Here is a 13,883-nt window from a genome sequence, read left to right on the forward strand (position 1 = left end):
TTATTTATTTATTTGACAGAGCTACAGAGGGGCAGGTGTTGGGGTGCAGCAAGTAAAGCCATCGCGTGTGACACTGGCATCCCATAGGGACAGCAGTTCAAGTCCCGACTGCTCCACTTCAGATCCAGCTCCCTGCTATTGGCCTGGGAAAAGCAGTAGAAGCAGTGTTTGGGCCCCTGCCACCCACATGGGAGGCCTGGTTGAAGCTCTGGATCTCCTAGCCAATGCGACCATCTGGGGGAGTAAACCAGCTGATGGAAGACCTCTCTCTCTTTCTCTGTAACTGACTTTCTTTTTTCTTTCTTTCTTTTTTTTGACAGGCAGAGTGGATAGTGAGAGAGAGAGACAGAGAGAAAGGTCTTCCTTTTGCTGTTGGTTCACCCTCCAATGGCCGCCACGGCTGGCCCGCTGCGGCCGGCGCACCGTGCTGATCGGAAGAAGGAGCCAGGTGCTTCTCCTGGTCTCCCATGGCGAGCAGGGCCCAAGCACTTGGGTCATCCTCCACCGCACTCCTGGGCCACAGCAGAGAGCTGGCCTGGAAGAGGGGCAACCGGGGCAGAATCCGGCACCCCGACCGGGACTAGAACCCGGTGTGTCGGTTCTGCTAGGCAGAGGATTAGCCTATTGAGCCGTGACGCCGGCCATGTAACTGACTTTCAAATACATAATTAAATCTAAAAAAAAAAAAAAAAAAAAAAAGCAACTGATAGGTGTAACAGCAGATTAGTCTTGACTGAGGAGTGAGCATGAATTGGAAGAAAGCACAGAAGAATGTACCTAGAATGAAGTATGGCTATATGGCCATCAGCATGAGAGAGAGAGAGTAAGATACACAGAGGATACCAGGAGAAAGTCTAACTTTTTTTTTTTGGACAGGCAGAGTGGACAGTGAGAGAGAGAGACAGAGAGAAAGGTCTTCCTTTGCCGTTGGTTGGTTCACCCTCCAATGGCCGCCACGGCCGGCGCACCACGCTGATCCGATGGCAGGAGCCAGGTACTTATCCTGGTCTCCCATGTGGGTGCAGGGCCCAAGCACTTGGGCCATCCTCCACTGCCTTCCCGGGCCACAGCAGAGAGCTGGCCTGGAAGAGGGGCAACCGGGACAGAATCCGATGCCCCGACCGGGACTAGAACCCGGTGTGCCAGCGCCGCAAGGCAGAGGATTAGCCTAGTGAGCCGTGGCGCCGGCCGAGTCTAACTTCCTTAGGTAGAATCCAGGAAGGAGGGAAATAATAAAATCAATATTTGAAGAAGTAATAGCCAAGACATTTTTTGGGTAAAGATTTATTTATTTACTTGAAAGACAGATTTACGGAGAGATCTTCCATCTGCTGGTTCACTGCTCAAATGCCTACAACAATTGGGGCTAGGCCAGGCCAAAGCTGGGAGCCTGAAACTCCATTCATGTGAGTGGCAGGGCTCAAGTGCTTGAGTCATCTTCTGCTGTTTTTCCAGGCATGCTGGCAGGAAGCTGGATTGGAAGTGGAGCAGCCAAGATTTGAACTGGCACCCATATGTGATGCTGATATCATAGGCAGAGGCTTAATTCCCCTGTGTCACAATGCTGGACCCAACCAAGAAATTTTTAAAAATGCATCAAAAGGGACAGGTGTTGTGGTGTTGTGGGTTGGGTCGCTGTTTGGGCTGCCTGCAACCCATATCAGAGTGCCTGATTATGGAGTCCCACCTCTGCTTCCAATCCAGCTCCCTGCTAATGAGCCTGTAAGGCAGTGCATGATGGCCCGAGTACTTGGGTTCTTGTCACTCATGTGGGAGACTCTGATGAAGTTCCTGGTTCCCTAATTCTGCCTGGACTAGTCCCAGCTGTTGTAGAAGATCTCTGTCTGTCTCTCTCTCTCTTATTCTCTGTTGTTCTGCCTTTTAAATTAAATAAATAAATGGATCACAGACTTTTTTTTTTTTTTGAGTGGTAGAGCTACAGACAGAGGGAGAAACAGAGAGAAAGGTCTTCCATCTGCTGGTTCACTCCCCAAATGTCCACAACGGCTGGAGCTGGGATGACCCAAAGTAAGGAGCTGGGATCTTCTTCCAGATCTCCCAAATGGGTGCAGGGGCCCAAGTGCCACTGCTCCCAGGCCATAGCAGAGAGCTGGATCAGAACAGGAGCAGCTAGCTGGGACACCAACAGGCTACCATATGGGATGGCGGTGCTGCAGGCGGAGGCTTAGCCCACCACACCACAGCGCCAGCCCCTGGATCACAGAGGCTAAGTCATAGATTCAAGAAGTTCAACAAACCTCAAGCAAAAACAGAAACAAAGAAATCCAACACTGGACCCATCAGAGTGAAACTGCAGGAAATATGAATCAGAGAGAAAAATCTGGAAGCCTGGTTATGGCTCAGCAGGAGAAGCTTTTGCTCAGGCATCCCACACCAGAGTCCTGGCTGCTCCGCCTCTGATGCAGCGCCCTGTTACTGCGCCTGGGGAGGCAGCCGAGGGTGCCCCAAGCTTGGGCCCCTGCCACCTGTGCGGGAGATCCTGATGGAGTTCCTGGTTCCTGGCTTCCGCCTGGCCCAGTCCTGGCCACAGGAACCCACAGATGGAAGATCTGTCTCCCCGTCTCTCCCTCCTTCTCTCTCTCTCTAACTCTGCCTTTCCATTAAATACATCTTTAAAAAAATTCTGATCTAAAACCAGAGGCTCCGCATCCAGTGAAGTGAAGCCATTCAGACAAGCCGAAAGCAGGCGTGACTGAGCCGCCAGCAGAGCAGAGCGGGACTCTGAGGCAGTGTTACTCCTGCAGGAAGGTTGGAGACGCAGGAAGTATTGTGTATGTGTGTGTGTGTGGGGGGGGGGTATGAGCGAGCTCCCAGCTACACTTAGTCCTGGTGCGTGCCTTTCCACGTGTAGGAATATAGCCGGACGCAAATGGAGGTGAGCAGAGAGCAGGATTTATTTATTTTTTATTTGACAGGTAGAGTTACAGACAGTGAGAGAGAGAGAGACAGAGAGAAAGGTCTTCCTTCCATTGGTTCACCCCCCCCCCCAAATGGCCGCTAAGGCCGGCGCTGCGCCCATCCGAAGCCAGGAGCCAGGTGCTTCTTCCTGGTCTCCCATGCGGGTGCAGGGCCCAAGCACTTGGGCCATCCTCCACTGCCCTCCCGGGCCACAGCAGAGAGCTGGACTGGAAGAGGAGCAACTGGGACCAGAATTTGATGAGCATATGGAATGCAAGCGCCACAGGCAGAGGATTAACGGCGCTGGCCCCAAGAGAGCAAGATTTATTGAAAGGTGAAGGGATGGCACAGACACGGGTGCAGGCAGCCCACAAAGTTGGAGTTTTCCTTTTTTATGGGGCACAGTTCTATTAAAAAAAAGATTTTTTTTTTAGTAGGAGGTAAAATAGCAAGGTTTATTAGGGAAGGGACATCCGTAAGGATGGATGGGCACTTCTCCAGACAGAGCCTGAGAAGGTGCCCAGTCACTAGGACTGGAGGAGGGGGAGGATCGAGGTTATATGTTGAGTGGAGAGATTACACCTGGCCAGGCAGACGGGCGACTCAGCAGAGAGGCAGAGGGCTGAGCGCTAAAAAAAAAAAAAAAAAAAAAAAAAAAATTTAGTTATTTTAAAGTCAGAATTTCAGAGACAGAGCAAGAAAGAGAGGTCTTACATTTACTGGTTCACTCCCCAAATGGTCACAATGGCCAGGGCTGGGCCAGGCCAAAGCCAGAAGCCAGGTGTTTCCTCCAGGTTTCTCACGTGGGTGCAGAGGCCCAAGCACCTGGGCCATCCTCTGCTGCTTTCCCAGGCCACAGCAGAGAGCCGGATCGGAAGTGAAGACAGCACTGCAGAGGGCGGCTTAGCCTGCTGCACCACAGTGCCTGGGGAGCCGTCCCTTTCAGGGCAGGGTGTGGGGTGGGGCTGCAGCCCCGTGGTGAGCTTCAAGAAGGTGTCCTCGTGTCTGCTGCGTGATGGAAAGCGAGGCTTAGCTGCATGAGGGGGAGTAGGTGTGTTGAGCCCTCAGCAGTGTGGAGTCTGCCTGGGAGGTGATGGGATCGGGCGTGCGTGAGGCTAGGGTGTGGCAGCTCTCTGCTCCTTGCCGCTCACCAGCTACCTGCCTGCCCACATTGGGAGTGAAGAGCGTTAACAATGGGAAATCTAAATGACCATTAACTTAGTGAACACTACTGTTCCGTGGAATTGAAGATATAGTGGATCTACATTTCATACACACAGATGCCACAGCTACCCAAGAGATGGGTGCACCTGAGCACCCGGACTCTCACACAAGCAGCTTTATCCATAGTGGGGGCTGGGGACCGAGACCCCAGGCCGGGCCCCGTGAGACCCCCAGCCACATAGCCCAGGTTCCTGTCTTCCCATGTGTGAGGATACAACTGGGAGAAGGAGACAGAGGTGAGCAGAGAAGCAGGATTTATCCAAGGATGAAAGGATAGCACACACCCAGGCTTGGGTCCTCCTTTTAGGGCGTGGGAATGGTGCTCAGGGCCTGATGGAAGATCCAAAGGAGGGATCCTACCAATCCTGGGATGATCCCGCCTCACAGCTTCACTTGCCAGATGCACAGTATTTGCATTTAAATCGATGCCATCACTTGGGCTTTTTGTAACCTTTCCACGCCTCAGCGTTGGTTAATGTTGTTAATGTCCCCTCTCGCTCACTGCAAGTTCCTTCACTCTGCTTTGCCCTGGCCGGGAAAGCAGCCGCTCTGGTTCCTCTGATCAGGGTGCATCGTATGTATTCTCTTTTCGTCTGGCTTCTTTCGCTTGACACGGTCCGGGTTCCTCCATGTTTTTGCACTCGTCAGCGATCTGCTCTTGTTAGATTTTCGTAGCACTCCGTTGTGTACACATAGACCAATTTGTCATCCACTCTCCATGAATTCAGTACGGCCAACTCGCCGAGACACGTGTAAATACCTCTAGGTTGTTTCCAGTTCGGGCCTCACTTTTCTGGGGACCACCACAAGGGGCTGCAGGCCCCCCCCCCCCCCCCCCCCCCAGTGAGTGAGAGGGGACGCCGAGGAGGAACAAACGTTAAGGAAATGCAAATACCGTGTGTCCGTGTGGCCGGTGAGGGTGAGGCGGGATCATGCCAGGATTTGCAGGAGCAAAAAACAGGAACAGGAGAAGACGGGACCCGCCACTTTCTTGACTCTCCTTCTCTGATTTGTCATTCCAAGACTTTGTCAATTTTCCTTCTAACACCTCAAAGCTTGTTTCTCCACCACAGTCCATACACTCCTTCCCTTCTAGGGAAGGTACCTTTTACACGATGGCGGTAGAGGCAGAAGATGCGTTTCAAAAGCAGCAAAGATTGGCGAGATGGTTTTAAAGGAGGGAGTACTGTAGCAGCATGTGGAACTGAGAAGCGAAAAACAAAGCCCTTAGCAGAGGATGGTTTCGATCCATCGACCTCTGGGTTATGGGCCCAGCACGCTTCCGCTGCGCCACTCTGCTACTGGACACCAACCTTCCCGCTATTATAAAAGGCAATTCACTTGTTCGTCGTTTTTAAAGTCTATCCAGCGCCACCTAGTGTTGGCTCAAAAAATTTGTAATTACTGTCACGCCTGTTCTTATTGGCCGGTTCCTGGCACGATAGCCGTTTTTTATTGGTCCATAAGCCCGGTTCTCCAAAGCAAACCAATAAGCATAAGCGACAGAGCAAGGCGGGAGCCAATCGCAGCGCGTTTTGTTGGGACACGCCGGCCAGACGCCTTTCCAGTTGTCTGCTTCTCTGAGGAAAGGGGCGGTTGGTGCGGCCTCCATTGTTCGGTGTTAAGGGCGCCATGAGGTAGGGGGACCGAGGTGCTGGAAAGATTGTGGGTATCCGACCGAGAATGTTGGGAAGGTGGGTCGAGAGGAGTCGGAGGACCGGGCAGGGCCGCGCCTCTGCGGCCGGCCGGAACCCCGCGAACTCCGGGGCCGGCAGCGCGGGGAGCCCGGCGGGTGGAGGTGGGAGCGCGGGCCCGGCGTGGGCTGGGGCCGGGGCGGGGAGGCGGCGGGCGCCCGCCTCCGCGAGGGCGTCGTGCTCAGGCCGCCGGGGGAGCTTCCCCGCGTGCGGCGCTGGTCCTGACGGCCCGCGTGTGACGCCCGGCATGTGCCCGGCCGGGGCGCTGAGCGCCGGCTTTGGGGGCTGGCGTGCCCCCGGGTTATAGGGTCTTTCTCGCAGGGGCGCTGCGCGACGCTGTTACCTGGCGGATAAGTCGTCCGGCAGCAGGAGGTCACGAGCAGTGGGGGGCCGGGCGCCATTCGGGACGCGGGGTGGGAGGGGGCGGCGGCGGGCGGCCGGCGGGAAGCGAGGCCGGGCCGCGGCGGCTCCCAGGCAGTAACGTCTGTGCATTTCCAGGGGTGACAGAGGCCGTGGTCGCGGTGGGCGCTTCGGCTCCAGAGGCGGCCCGGGCGGAGGGTGAGTGCCAGTTTTCCTTGCTAGTTTGGGGCACCTAAGAGGAGGTTGGCGGGGTCTGAGGGTGTTTTTGTGCGAGCCGGCTGCGGGGTCACACCCTGCTTCTGCTGCGGGCCTTGCTCAGAAGCCCACTCGGCCCTCCGCAAGCTGTGCGTCTGTGTTTTCCAAATTGCTGGTGCATCGTGTACATCTTGCTTGATTGCTGTGTGCTGAATAATTTGAGCTGTTTGTCTTGTTGCAGGTTCAGGCCCTTTGTGCCGCATATCCCATTTGATTTCTATTTGGTAAGTGCTTTGGGTTGGTGAACGGGTCCTGACCCCTGGTCACCAGCAGATGGAGAAGTGGTGGAGGCCAACAGCCCCCTGACATGGTGGTCGCAGTAGGAGAAGGGATTTGGGAACGGCCTTGGGGTTGTGTGTTAGCATACTTGGCAATAACCTGATTATAATCTTTGAACAACTCATTGCATCTCTGGCTTATTTGTTAATATAAAGGTAGTAAGAACATAAATTATGGCTGTTCTTCTGGGTCCTTGTTGGAAGGTTTTTTCAAAAGATTTATTTATTTGAAAAGCACAGTGTCAGAGAAATAAATATCTTGCATCCACTGTTTCATTCATCAAATGGCCACGATAGCCAGGGCTGGGTCAGGCTGGAGCCAAGAGCCAGGAATTGCATCCTGGTCTCTCACATGGGTGACAAGGGCCCAGGAACTTGGGACATCATCCACTGCGTTCCCAAGATCATTAGCAGGCAGCTGGATTGGAAGTGGAGCAGCCGGGACTCTGTTATCAGAAGCCAGTGGCAGCTTAACCCACTGCACCGCAAGTGTTGCAGAATTTTCTGTGTTCAAGTTTTTCTGTTGCACTAATAGAGGAATAAAACCAGTCTCTCCTGTATGTTGTTGGTGGTCAATGGTTTATACTTGTTTGTTGGTGATTTAGTGTGAAATGGCTTTCCCCCGGGTCAAGCCGGCCCCTGATGAGACTTCCTTCAGTGAAGCTTTGCTGAAGAGGAATCAGGACCTTGCTCCCAATTCTGCCGAACAGGTGTGTGCTCGTGGCTCCCTTTCTGAGCTTTCTCCACAGAAGGGAAGTGGAGAGTAAGAATAGGTTCCCTGAGCCTGAGGCCCACCAAAGCTTGCATTCTTGTCTCACTGTGGTTGGAGATGGGGAGCGAGGTGAGCGTCTTAAACACATGGCATAGACATTTGTATTTTCACTGGGGAATCTGTCTGTGGCAAGTTCAAGACCAGAAGCACTGAGTTGTTTTTAGAACCTTCTGTTGATGGCTGGCAGCTTCCACAGAAGGGATCAGGAGAAAATATCCAAACTCAGAGCAATTGCTTACAACTTTTCATTTTGGGATTTTACTGTTTTTCAGGCTTCTATCCTTTCTCTGGTGACAAAAATAAACAATGTGATTGACAATTTGATTGTGGCTCCGGGGACATTTGAAGTGGTGAGTTTCTGATGACAGCCCCAGGAAAGGGCGGCCTTGGTGATGTGCAGATTTCCTTGGCTCCTGTCTCTTAGTTTTTCAGTTGCCTGAACCTGGACAGTACAGTGGGATTCCTTTCTTTGTTAATACTGATCCTGGGGATACGGTTTGTGTTGATACCAGCCGGCCATGACGGGCCAGGCTTTCATGTGGTTTCTTGGGGTAGGATTTTACCTTTGCTACTTCCAAGTCTGAGTAATAGGAAGCTGTTACCTATCACAGAGTTCTGAGAGCATCGAGGCATCTGAAATTTTTTTTCCTGAAATCTCTTTCCCAACAGCAAATTGAAGAAGTCCGGCAGGTAGGATCTTACAAAAAGGGAACAATGACTACAGGACACAATGTGGCTGACCTGGTGGTGATACTCAAGATCCTGCCGACGTGTGAGTGTCTGTCTTGTGACAGTGGGAACGGAATGTGGCAGGTTCTATGGCTTGAGGCCTAGGCTCTTTAAAGCTCAGCTTTCTTGTGAGAAAAGATTCTTTTTACAACATGACAAAGGAGAAACTGGAGTGAGTGAAAGAATGTATGGCCGGTTCTATAAGGCAGTATTTCTCAACTGGAGGCAGCCTGGGGAGGGGAGGCAAAAGAATGAGCCCATCCAGAATGTTATCTTTGCCCCCGATCTGAAAACCCAGTCCATAAAATAGAAGGATCCTGTTCCCTAAGCCTTCAGTTTCTGGTCAGGCCTTAGCTGCCCCTCGTTAAAGTATTTATTATCTGAATGTAGGGCAGAAATGAGAGTGTAAAACATCTTGCAGATACGGAGAAAGCATACATGATAACGAGATTATTACAGCACCTGTCTCCCTTTTTCTCACTCTAGTGGAAGCTGTTGCTGCCCTGGGGAACAAAGTCGTGGAAAGCCTGAGAGCACAGGATCCTTCGGAAGGTGGGCGTTTGTTCGTGAGTGTGTTGAGTGCTTGAACGGGTCCCGGTCCTGTAATCACATCCACACTTCAGACAAAGTCCGGTCAGGTTAGATGGGAGAGGAAATGCGGAATTTTACACTCTAGAAGTTTCTAACGGGGGCCTTAGGTATTCAGAATCCATTTGGTCTCCCTTCTGAATTTCTAGGCCAAATCCTCATTCTGGATTTGACTTTGGTTATTTAAGGGAAATGTGACAGTTAATGGCTTTTGATTTCTGTTTTAGTTTTGACCATGCTGACCAATGAAACTGGCTTTGAAATCAGTTCTTCGGATGCCACGGTGAAGATTCTCATTACAACAGTGCCGCCTAATCTCCGAAAACTGGACCCAGAACTCCACTGTTAGTTTTTTTTCCCTCTATTGCTGGGGGACTTGGGGGAGAAATTCAAAATAGTATTGTGGGTATTACTTAGCTTGTTGCTATTCCACCTGAGAGCTGAAGGACTCGCTGAATTTTGCTCTCCTTGTGTAATCTGGAAATAGTTTTGCCAGCTTGCTAGTAACATTTTCAAAGACAGGATGGCCAATAGTTGGAAGAATTAACAAGGACTGAGGAAATACTGAGGGAGGGTGATAGGCTTTTTATATTTTATTTATTTATCTGAGGCGGGAGAAACAACTTGCATCCACTAAATCATTCCCCAGATGTCCCCAACAGCTGGGGCTGGGCCAAAGAACGGAGGAAATACTTACAGATTCTAAGAAATAGGTGGTAGACAGGCCTCCTATCCCCCTGGTTTAGTCCCCAGGTGCCCGCAGTAGCTGGGGCTGATCCAGGCCGGAGGTAGGAGCCTGGACCTCAGTTGACGTCTCCCATGTGGGTGGCAGGGACCTAGCTACTAGAGCTGTCACCACTGCCTGCAGGGTACACATTAGCAAAAAGTTGGCATGGGGTGCAGTCCCAGCTCTGCACCCCAAGCAACCAGTAAGGGATGTGGGCATCTAAGCAGTGTCTTGACTGCTGGGTCAGTTGCCCACCCAGCGTAGGCTTTTGGAGAAAGTCACATCTTGCATCCTAGATTGTGGCTGGGGGCAGTTTTAAAGAAACAAAGCCCAGGTAGCCTGCCTTGCATCCGGGCTGTTGGTCTGTGGTCGTGGGCCTGAACTGCTTGGTAACAGGAGTGATTCCTCTTGGCTGTCATTCTTTCTTCTAGTGGATATCAAGGTGTTGCAGAGTGCCTTAGCAGCCATCCGACACGCCCGCTGGTTTGAGGAAAATGCCTCTCAGTCCACGTGAGTCCCTCTCCGGCCATTTGGATTAAAATAACCTAATTGGCAGTGAGTAGCAAGATTAGGAGAAAGAATATATAGTTCTTATATAGTTCTAGAAATGGCACAGTGAGCTTCAACTTTCTCAGGTGTAGAAATACATGAGTGTACTACTTCAATCCTTGAGTTACACCTTAATTTTATTTTTAGAGTTAAAGTTCTCATCAGACTGCTGAAGGACTTGAGGATTCGTTTTCCCGGCTTTGAGCCCCTCACACCCTGGATCCTTGATCTGCTTGTAAGTACAGAAGGCAACTGCAGTTCCTGGTCATCCCTATTTAACAGCTATTCCCAGGCAGGCCTATCAGAATCTGAAATTAGGTGAAGAATAAAACACTGTGGTAGACAAATAATCCAGAGTTTATTCATGGGGTTTCCAGAGTCTTAAGTGAATAGTTACGGGGTTACAGTGCCTCTTTGTCTTTTCATTACTGCTATCCATTATTTTGACAGTAGAGGGAAATGATTGAATAGTCCCTTCAGAATTTCTTCTGAACGTGAGAATTTGGGGAGACCTTAGTGATCAGTTTCCTCAGGATCTGAAGTTCTGCTTTGGTGCCTCACTCACCAGCTTTATCATTTTCTAGGGGCACTACGCTGTGATGAACAACCCCACGAGACAGCCTCTGGCCCTGAACGTGGCATACAGGTACCGCGTGCTGCTCTGGGGTGTCTTTGGGGCGGCCGTTGTTTGTGAGCAGCGTTGTATGAACGCCTCCCTGTGTTCCAGGCGCTGCCTGCAGATTCTGGCTGCAGGACTATTCCTTCCGGGTTCTGTGGGTATCACTGACCCCTGTGAGAGTGGCAACTTCAGAGTGCACACAGTCATGACCCTGGAGCAGCAGGTACCAGGGGAGCTCCTGACACGGGCCCTCAGCTCCACTCTAGCATGCTTATAGTCGGAAGGCAGAGGGAATTATGGGATCTTTGGGGACTCGGAAAGACTGGTCCTGAGATGAAATGTCTTCATCTCTGTTTTCATGAGGATGCTGGTTTTCCTTTCTAAGTTACCCTCACCTTGCTCTCCTCCTTCAGGACATGGTGTGCTACACAGCTCAGACTCTGGTGCGAATCCTCTCACACGGGGGCTTTAGGAAGATCCTCGGCCAGGAGGGGGATGCCAGCTGTAAGTGACTGCTGCTGGGCCGGGGTTTCTTGTACTCTGGTTACAGAGATGCTACTACTCGGATTTCTAGATATCCACCGACTAAGGGGGCTTTTTCTCTTCTAGATCTTGCTTCTGAAATATCTACCTGGGACGGAGTGATAGTGACTCCTTCAGAAAAGGCTTATGAGAAGCCACCAGAGAAGAAGGAAGGCGAGGAAGAGGAGGAGAACACCGAAGAACCACCTCAAGGAGAGGAAGAGGAAAGCATGGAGACTCAGGAGTGACCTCCCTCCTACCCAGCAGGAAGACTGGAGCCTCTGCCAGCCGCAGTGGGGCTCCATCGTGGGGTTTCTGTGGGATAGGGGAGCCGGCCTGAAGAAGGAAATGCCATTCCACTAGGGTTTATATTGGCTTAGCAGGCAGAAGTGTCCCGTTAATGACCTGTGCTGTTCATCCGTAGTAAAGCAGGATACCAAATTTCTTCCTAGTACTTAACTCCTGAAGCCCCTGTGAACCAGTACCTTTGTTGAAATGTTGTGAACTGTTAGTGTCTGGGAGTTTTTTTTCTAAGAAAAACCATTAAAGTACTTCCTAGTAGGGCTCTTGGTCTTATTTTATCCTTGGCGTGTAACAACCTGTTTGCTTCCTTTTAGGTTTTAAAATACAGACCTCTGAAACCTTTTCATATACTAGAGTAAACTAGAGTACTCATTAAGCATTTATTGAATTAAATGGTTCTAGCAACACTGCTAGCGTTTTCAAGCCAGTGCAGGAGGAGAGGGTGGAGTCATTGTTCGCCTTGCCTTTGCCCTGTCCTCCCAGCCCTCAGTGTAAACAGGGAAGCAAGCAGTCACGGGGAGGGGACGTGCTGCCCGGGCTTGATAACCTCGGATGCCCACTCTGCCCACCGAGGCCTGAACAGTGGGCCTCCAGTATGGAGAGGCCTCAGCTGATAACTGATTTGCATCCTTTGGGCACCTGAGTCCCACGGTATGCAGGTTTCCTGGGGCCCCTGCACAGGTGGGTAAGCCTAAGTGCAGAGCTGCCATCTCCCAGAATCCGCTCTTGTCTTCGAGCAAGGCAGCTGGAAGACAGTCCTTGTGCTATTGCCTGAAGCCTGGGTCTGCGGTTACTTGCTTGGAGAGCCAGGGGGGTAGACTCCAGAATCCAGCATGGCCCTCCTGCGGGCTGTCTCCTTGGCGACGCTGTGGTTCAGCCGCCTCAGCCGCTCCTGGGAGACAAGGAAGATTGGGATCAGAATTCCTGTGAGGGCTTTAAAGCTGAGCCCGCTAGGTGCTGAGAAATGTCGGTCCATCTCGGGTCTTATACATTAAAATGACAGCAACTGGATGCTGAGAAAGAACAGTGAGTTTAATACGGTTGACACTGAGCAGCTAGCTCCCTGTCCCCAAGGATTTTAGAAATTCGGGATTTCCAATGTGTTGACTCAAAGCAGTGAAAGGGAACAGCCGAGGCAGGGAGCTCCTACCTGGGCATTCTGTATAATGTTGTTGACCAAGACCACCCGGCGCCGCGCATTAAGTAGCTTCTTGACATAGGGGTCGAGATCCAGGGCCACCTTCTGGTCCTCGTTGATCCGGCACAGCTCTGGGGATAGAAGCAACATCTAATGGCTCATCTCCTGTTCTCGGGGAAAGCAGGCTAGTTAGCAACAGGAGGGGAAACACCCACCGCGTGGGCTGCAGCCAGACTCGGGGCACCCCCGATGTCCTGGAAGCAGGGGACAGAAACCCAGCCCACAGGTTAGCAACACAGAGTCAGGAAAGTGAGCTGGAGGCAGGCCTTAGGATGTAGGAGGGTGCGCGCTCACCTGTAGCTAGGTTGTCAATCTGCTCCCGGAGCTCTACCTGGCTCTCTCTGCAAGAGATGCAAAGCGCACAGGTAGTGGGGATCCCCGACACCAGTTTCTACACGTATCTCCAAAGCACTGAGAAGCCAGGCTCAACTCATCCTCTCACCCGCCTCCGCCAACCTGCGGCTTCGCGCTGGCTCTCCCCTGCCTCAAAAGCAGCTTTCCAGATTTACCGTCGGTCCCAGCTACAACCCAGCTCGTCGCCACCCTTTCTTGGCCTCGCCCCCAACCTTCCCTCTCGGCCACCTGACCGCGTGAACGTGAGAGTCGAGCTGCTGCACAGCGGGTCGCAGGAACTCGAGGAGTCCCTCGGCGAAGAGGTCGCGGCCTGAAGGCCCCGCAACCGGGGTCCCTGCCCCGGACACAGCCGCGGAGCCAGCCGCAGCCATCACGACCTGTCTCCGCGCCCGGAACCTGCCGCGAGGGCCGCCGGGAGCTGCGGCCGTCCCGACGTGCGTCGCGAGGGGGCGCCCGGGAAATGGCGTCTCCGGCGCTGGCGCTGGGCTTTATGGGAAATGGAGTCTCCCGAGTGAGCAGGGCGTGGAAAAGGGCCCAGCCCCAGAGCCCCCTGGGAGTTGCAGCTCTCAGTAGGCCTTGAATTGGAGAGTTTTGAACGTTTTAAACACTGCATGTGTTTTCACTTTTCAATTTCTTTTATTTATTTATTTACTTGAAAGAGTTACACAGAGAGAAGGAGAGGCAGAGAAAGAGAGAGAGAGAGAGAGAGAGAGAGAGAGAAAGAGTCTTCCATCCGCTGGTCCACTCCCCAGTTGGCTGCAACGGCCGGAGCTGCGCTGATCCAAAGCCAGG

The 13,883-nt window shown here is 52.2% G+C and overlaps 2 protein-coding genes, 1 long non-coding RNA gene and 1 other non-coding gene across 8 annotated transcripts; 1 reads left to right on the top strand and 3 right to left on the bottom strand.

The window, feature by feature from the left end:
- Positions 1 to 3,360: 3,360 nt before the first annotated feature.
- Positions 3,361 to 4,965, bottom strand: LOC149125507 (uncharacterized). The gene is made up of 2 exons (XR_016210607.1): positions 3,634 to 4,965; positions 3,361 to 3,548 (listed from the first exon to the last, which is right to left on the bottom strand). It is a non-coding gene; the product is annotated as an uncharacterized LOC149125507 (long non-coding RNA).
- Positions 4,966 to 5,371: 406 nt separating this feature from the next.
- TRNAM-CAU (transfer RNA methionine (anticodon CAU)) lies at positions 5,372 to 5,443 on the bottom strand. The gene has a single exon. It is a non-coding gene; the product is annotated as a tRNA-Met (tRNA).
- A 282-nt stretch (positions 5,444 to 5,725) lies between these two features.
- On the top strand, positions 5,726 to 11,797 carry ILF2 (interleukin enhancer binding factor 2). Of its 4 annotated transcripts, none has more exons than XM_089299918.1 (15): positions 5,726 to 5,837; positions 6,159 to 6,209; positions 6,336 to 6,395; positions 6,634 to 6,676; positions 7,336 to 7,440; positions 7,775 to 7,852; positions 8,172 to 8,274; positions 8,718 to 8,783; positions 9,047 to 9,163; positions 9,978 to 10,056; positions 10,243 to 10,330; positions 10,680 to 10,741; positions 10,823 to 10,937; positions 11,128 to 11,218; positions 11,324 to 11,797. In XM_089299918.1, exons 1-15 carry the CDS (start codon positions 5,827 to 5,829, stop codon positions 11,482 to 11,484), a joined length of 1,230 nt encoding a protein of 409 aa, XP_089156044.1. In that variant the 5' UTR covers positions 5,726 to 5,826; the 3' UTR covers positions 11,485 to 11,797. The 4 variants fall into 4 exon arrangements, with proteins under 4 accessions (XP_089156044.1, XP_069933793.1, XP_017201352.2 ...); XM_070077692.2 differs by having other exon boundaries at positions 5,726 to 5,780; XM_017345863.4 differs by lacking the exon at positions 6,159 to 6,209.
- Positions 11,798 to 11,905: 108 nt separating this feature from the next.
- SNAPIN (SNAP associated protein) lies at positions 11,906 to 13,482 on the bottom strand. 2 transcript variants are annotated; one of them, XM_002715501.6, is made up of 4 exons: positions 13,320 to 13,482; positions 13,032 to 13,078; positions 12,690 to 12,808; positions 11,906 to 12,431 (listed from the first exon to the last, which is right to left on the bottom strand). In XM_002715501.6, the coding sequence occupies exons 1-4, from the start codon at positions 13,460 to 13,462 to the stop codon at positions 12,330 to 12,332; spliced, it is 411 nt and encodes a 136-aa protein (XP_002715547.1). In that variant the 5' UTR covers positions 13,463 to 13,482; the 3' UTR covers positions 11,906 to 12,329. The 2 variants fall into 2 exon arrangements, with proteins under 2 accessions (XP_002715547.1, XP_089156051.1); XM_089299925.1 differs by having other exon boundaries at positions 12,690 to 12,842.
- Positions 13,483 to 13,883: the final 401 nt, after the last annotated feature.

This window comes from Oryctolagus cuniculus, chromosome 7 (assembly GCF_051225735.1).
Source record: "Oryctolagus cuniculus isolate XC-2025 breed Fujian yellow rabbit chromosome 7, ASM5122573v1, whole genome shotgun sequence".
Classification (NCBI taxonomy): domain Eukaryota; kingdom Metazoa; phylum Chordata; class Mammalia; order Lagomorpha; family Leporidae; genus Oryctolagus; species Oryctolagus cuniculus.

Coding starts and splice junctions, on each gene's coding strand:
- ILF2 (XM_089299918.1), top strand. Junction 7,441..7,774: donor CTCCCAATTCTGCCGAACAG/GTGTGTGCTCGT, acceptor ACTGTTTTTCAG/GCTTCTATCCTTTCTCTGGT. Junction 10,938..11,127: donor TCATGACCCTGGAGCAGCAG/GTACCAGGGGAG, acceptor CTCCTCCTTCAG/GACATGGTGTGCTACACAGC.
- SNAPIN (XM_002715501.6), bottom strand. CDS start 13,462: ATGGCTGCGGCTGGCTCCGCGGCTGTGTCCGGGGCAGGGACCCCGGTT. Junction 13,079..13,319: donor TCTCACGTTCACGCGGTCAG/GTGGCCGAGAGG, acceptor CATCTCTTGCAG/AGAGAGCCAGGTAGAGCTCC. Junction 12,432..12,689: donor ACATTATACAGAATGCCCAG/GTAGGAGCTCCC, acceptor CTTGTCTCCCAG/GAGCGGCTGAGGCGGCTGAA.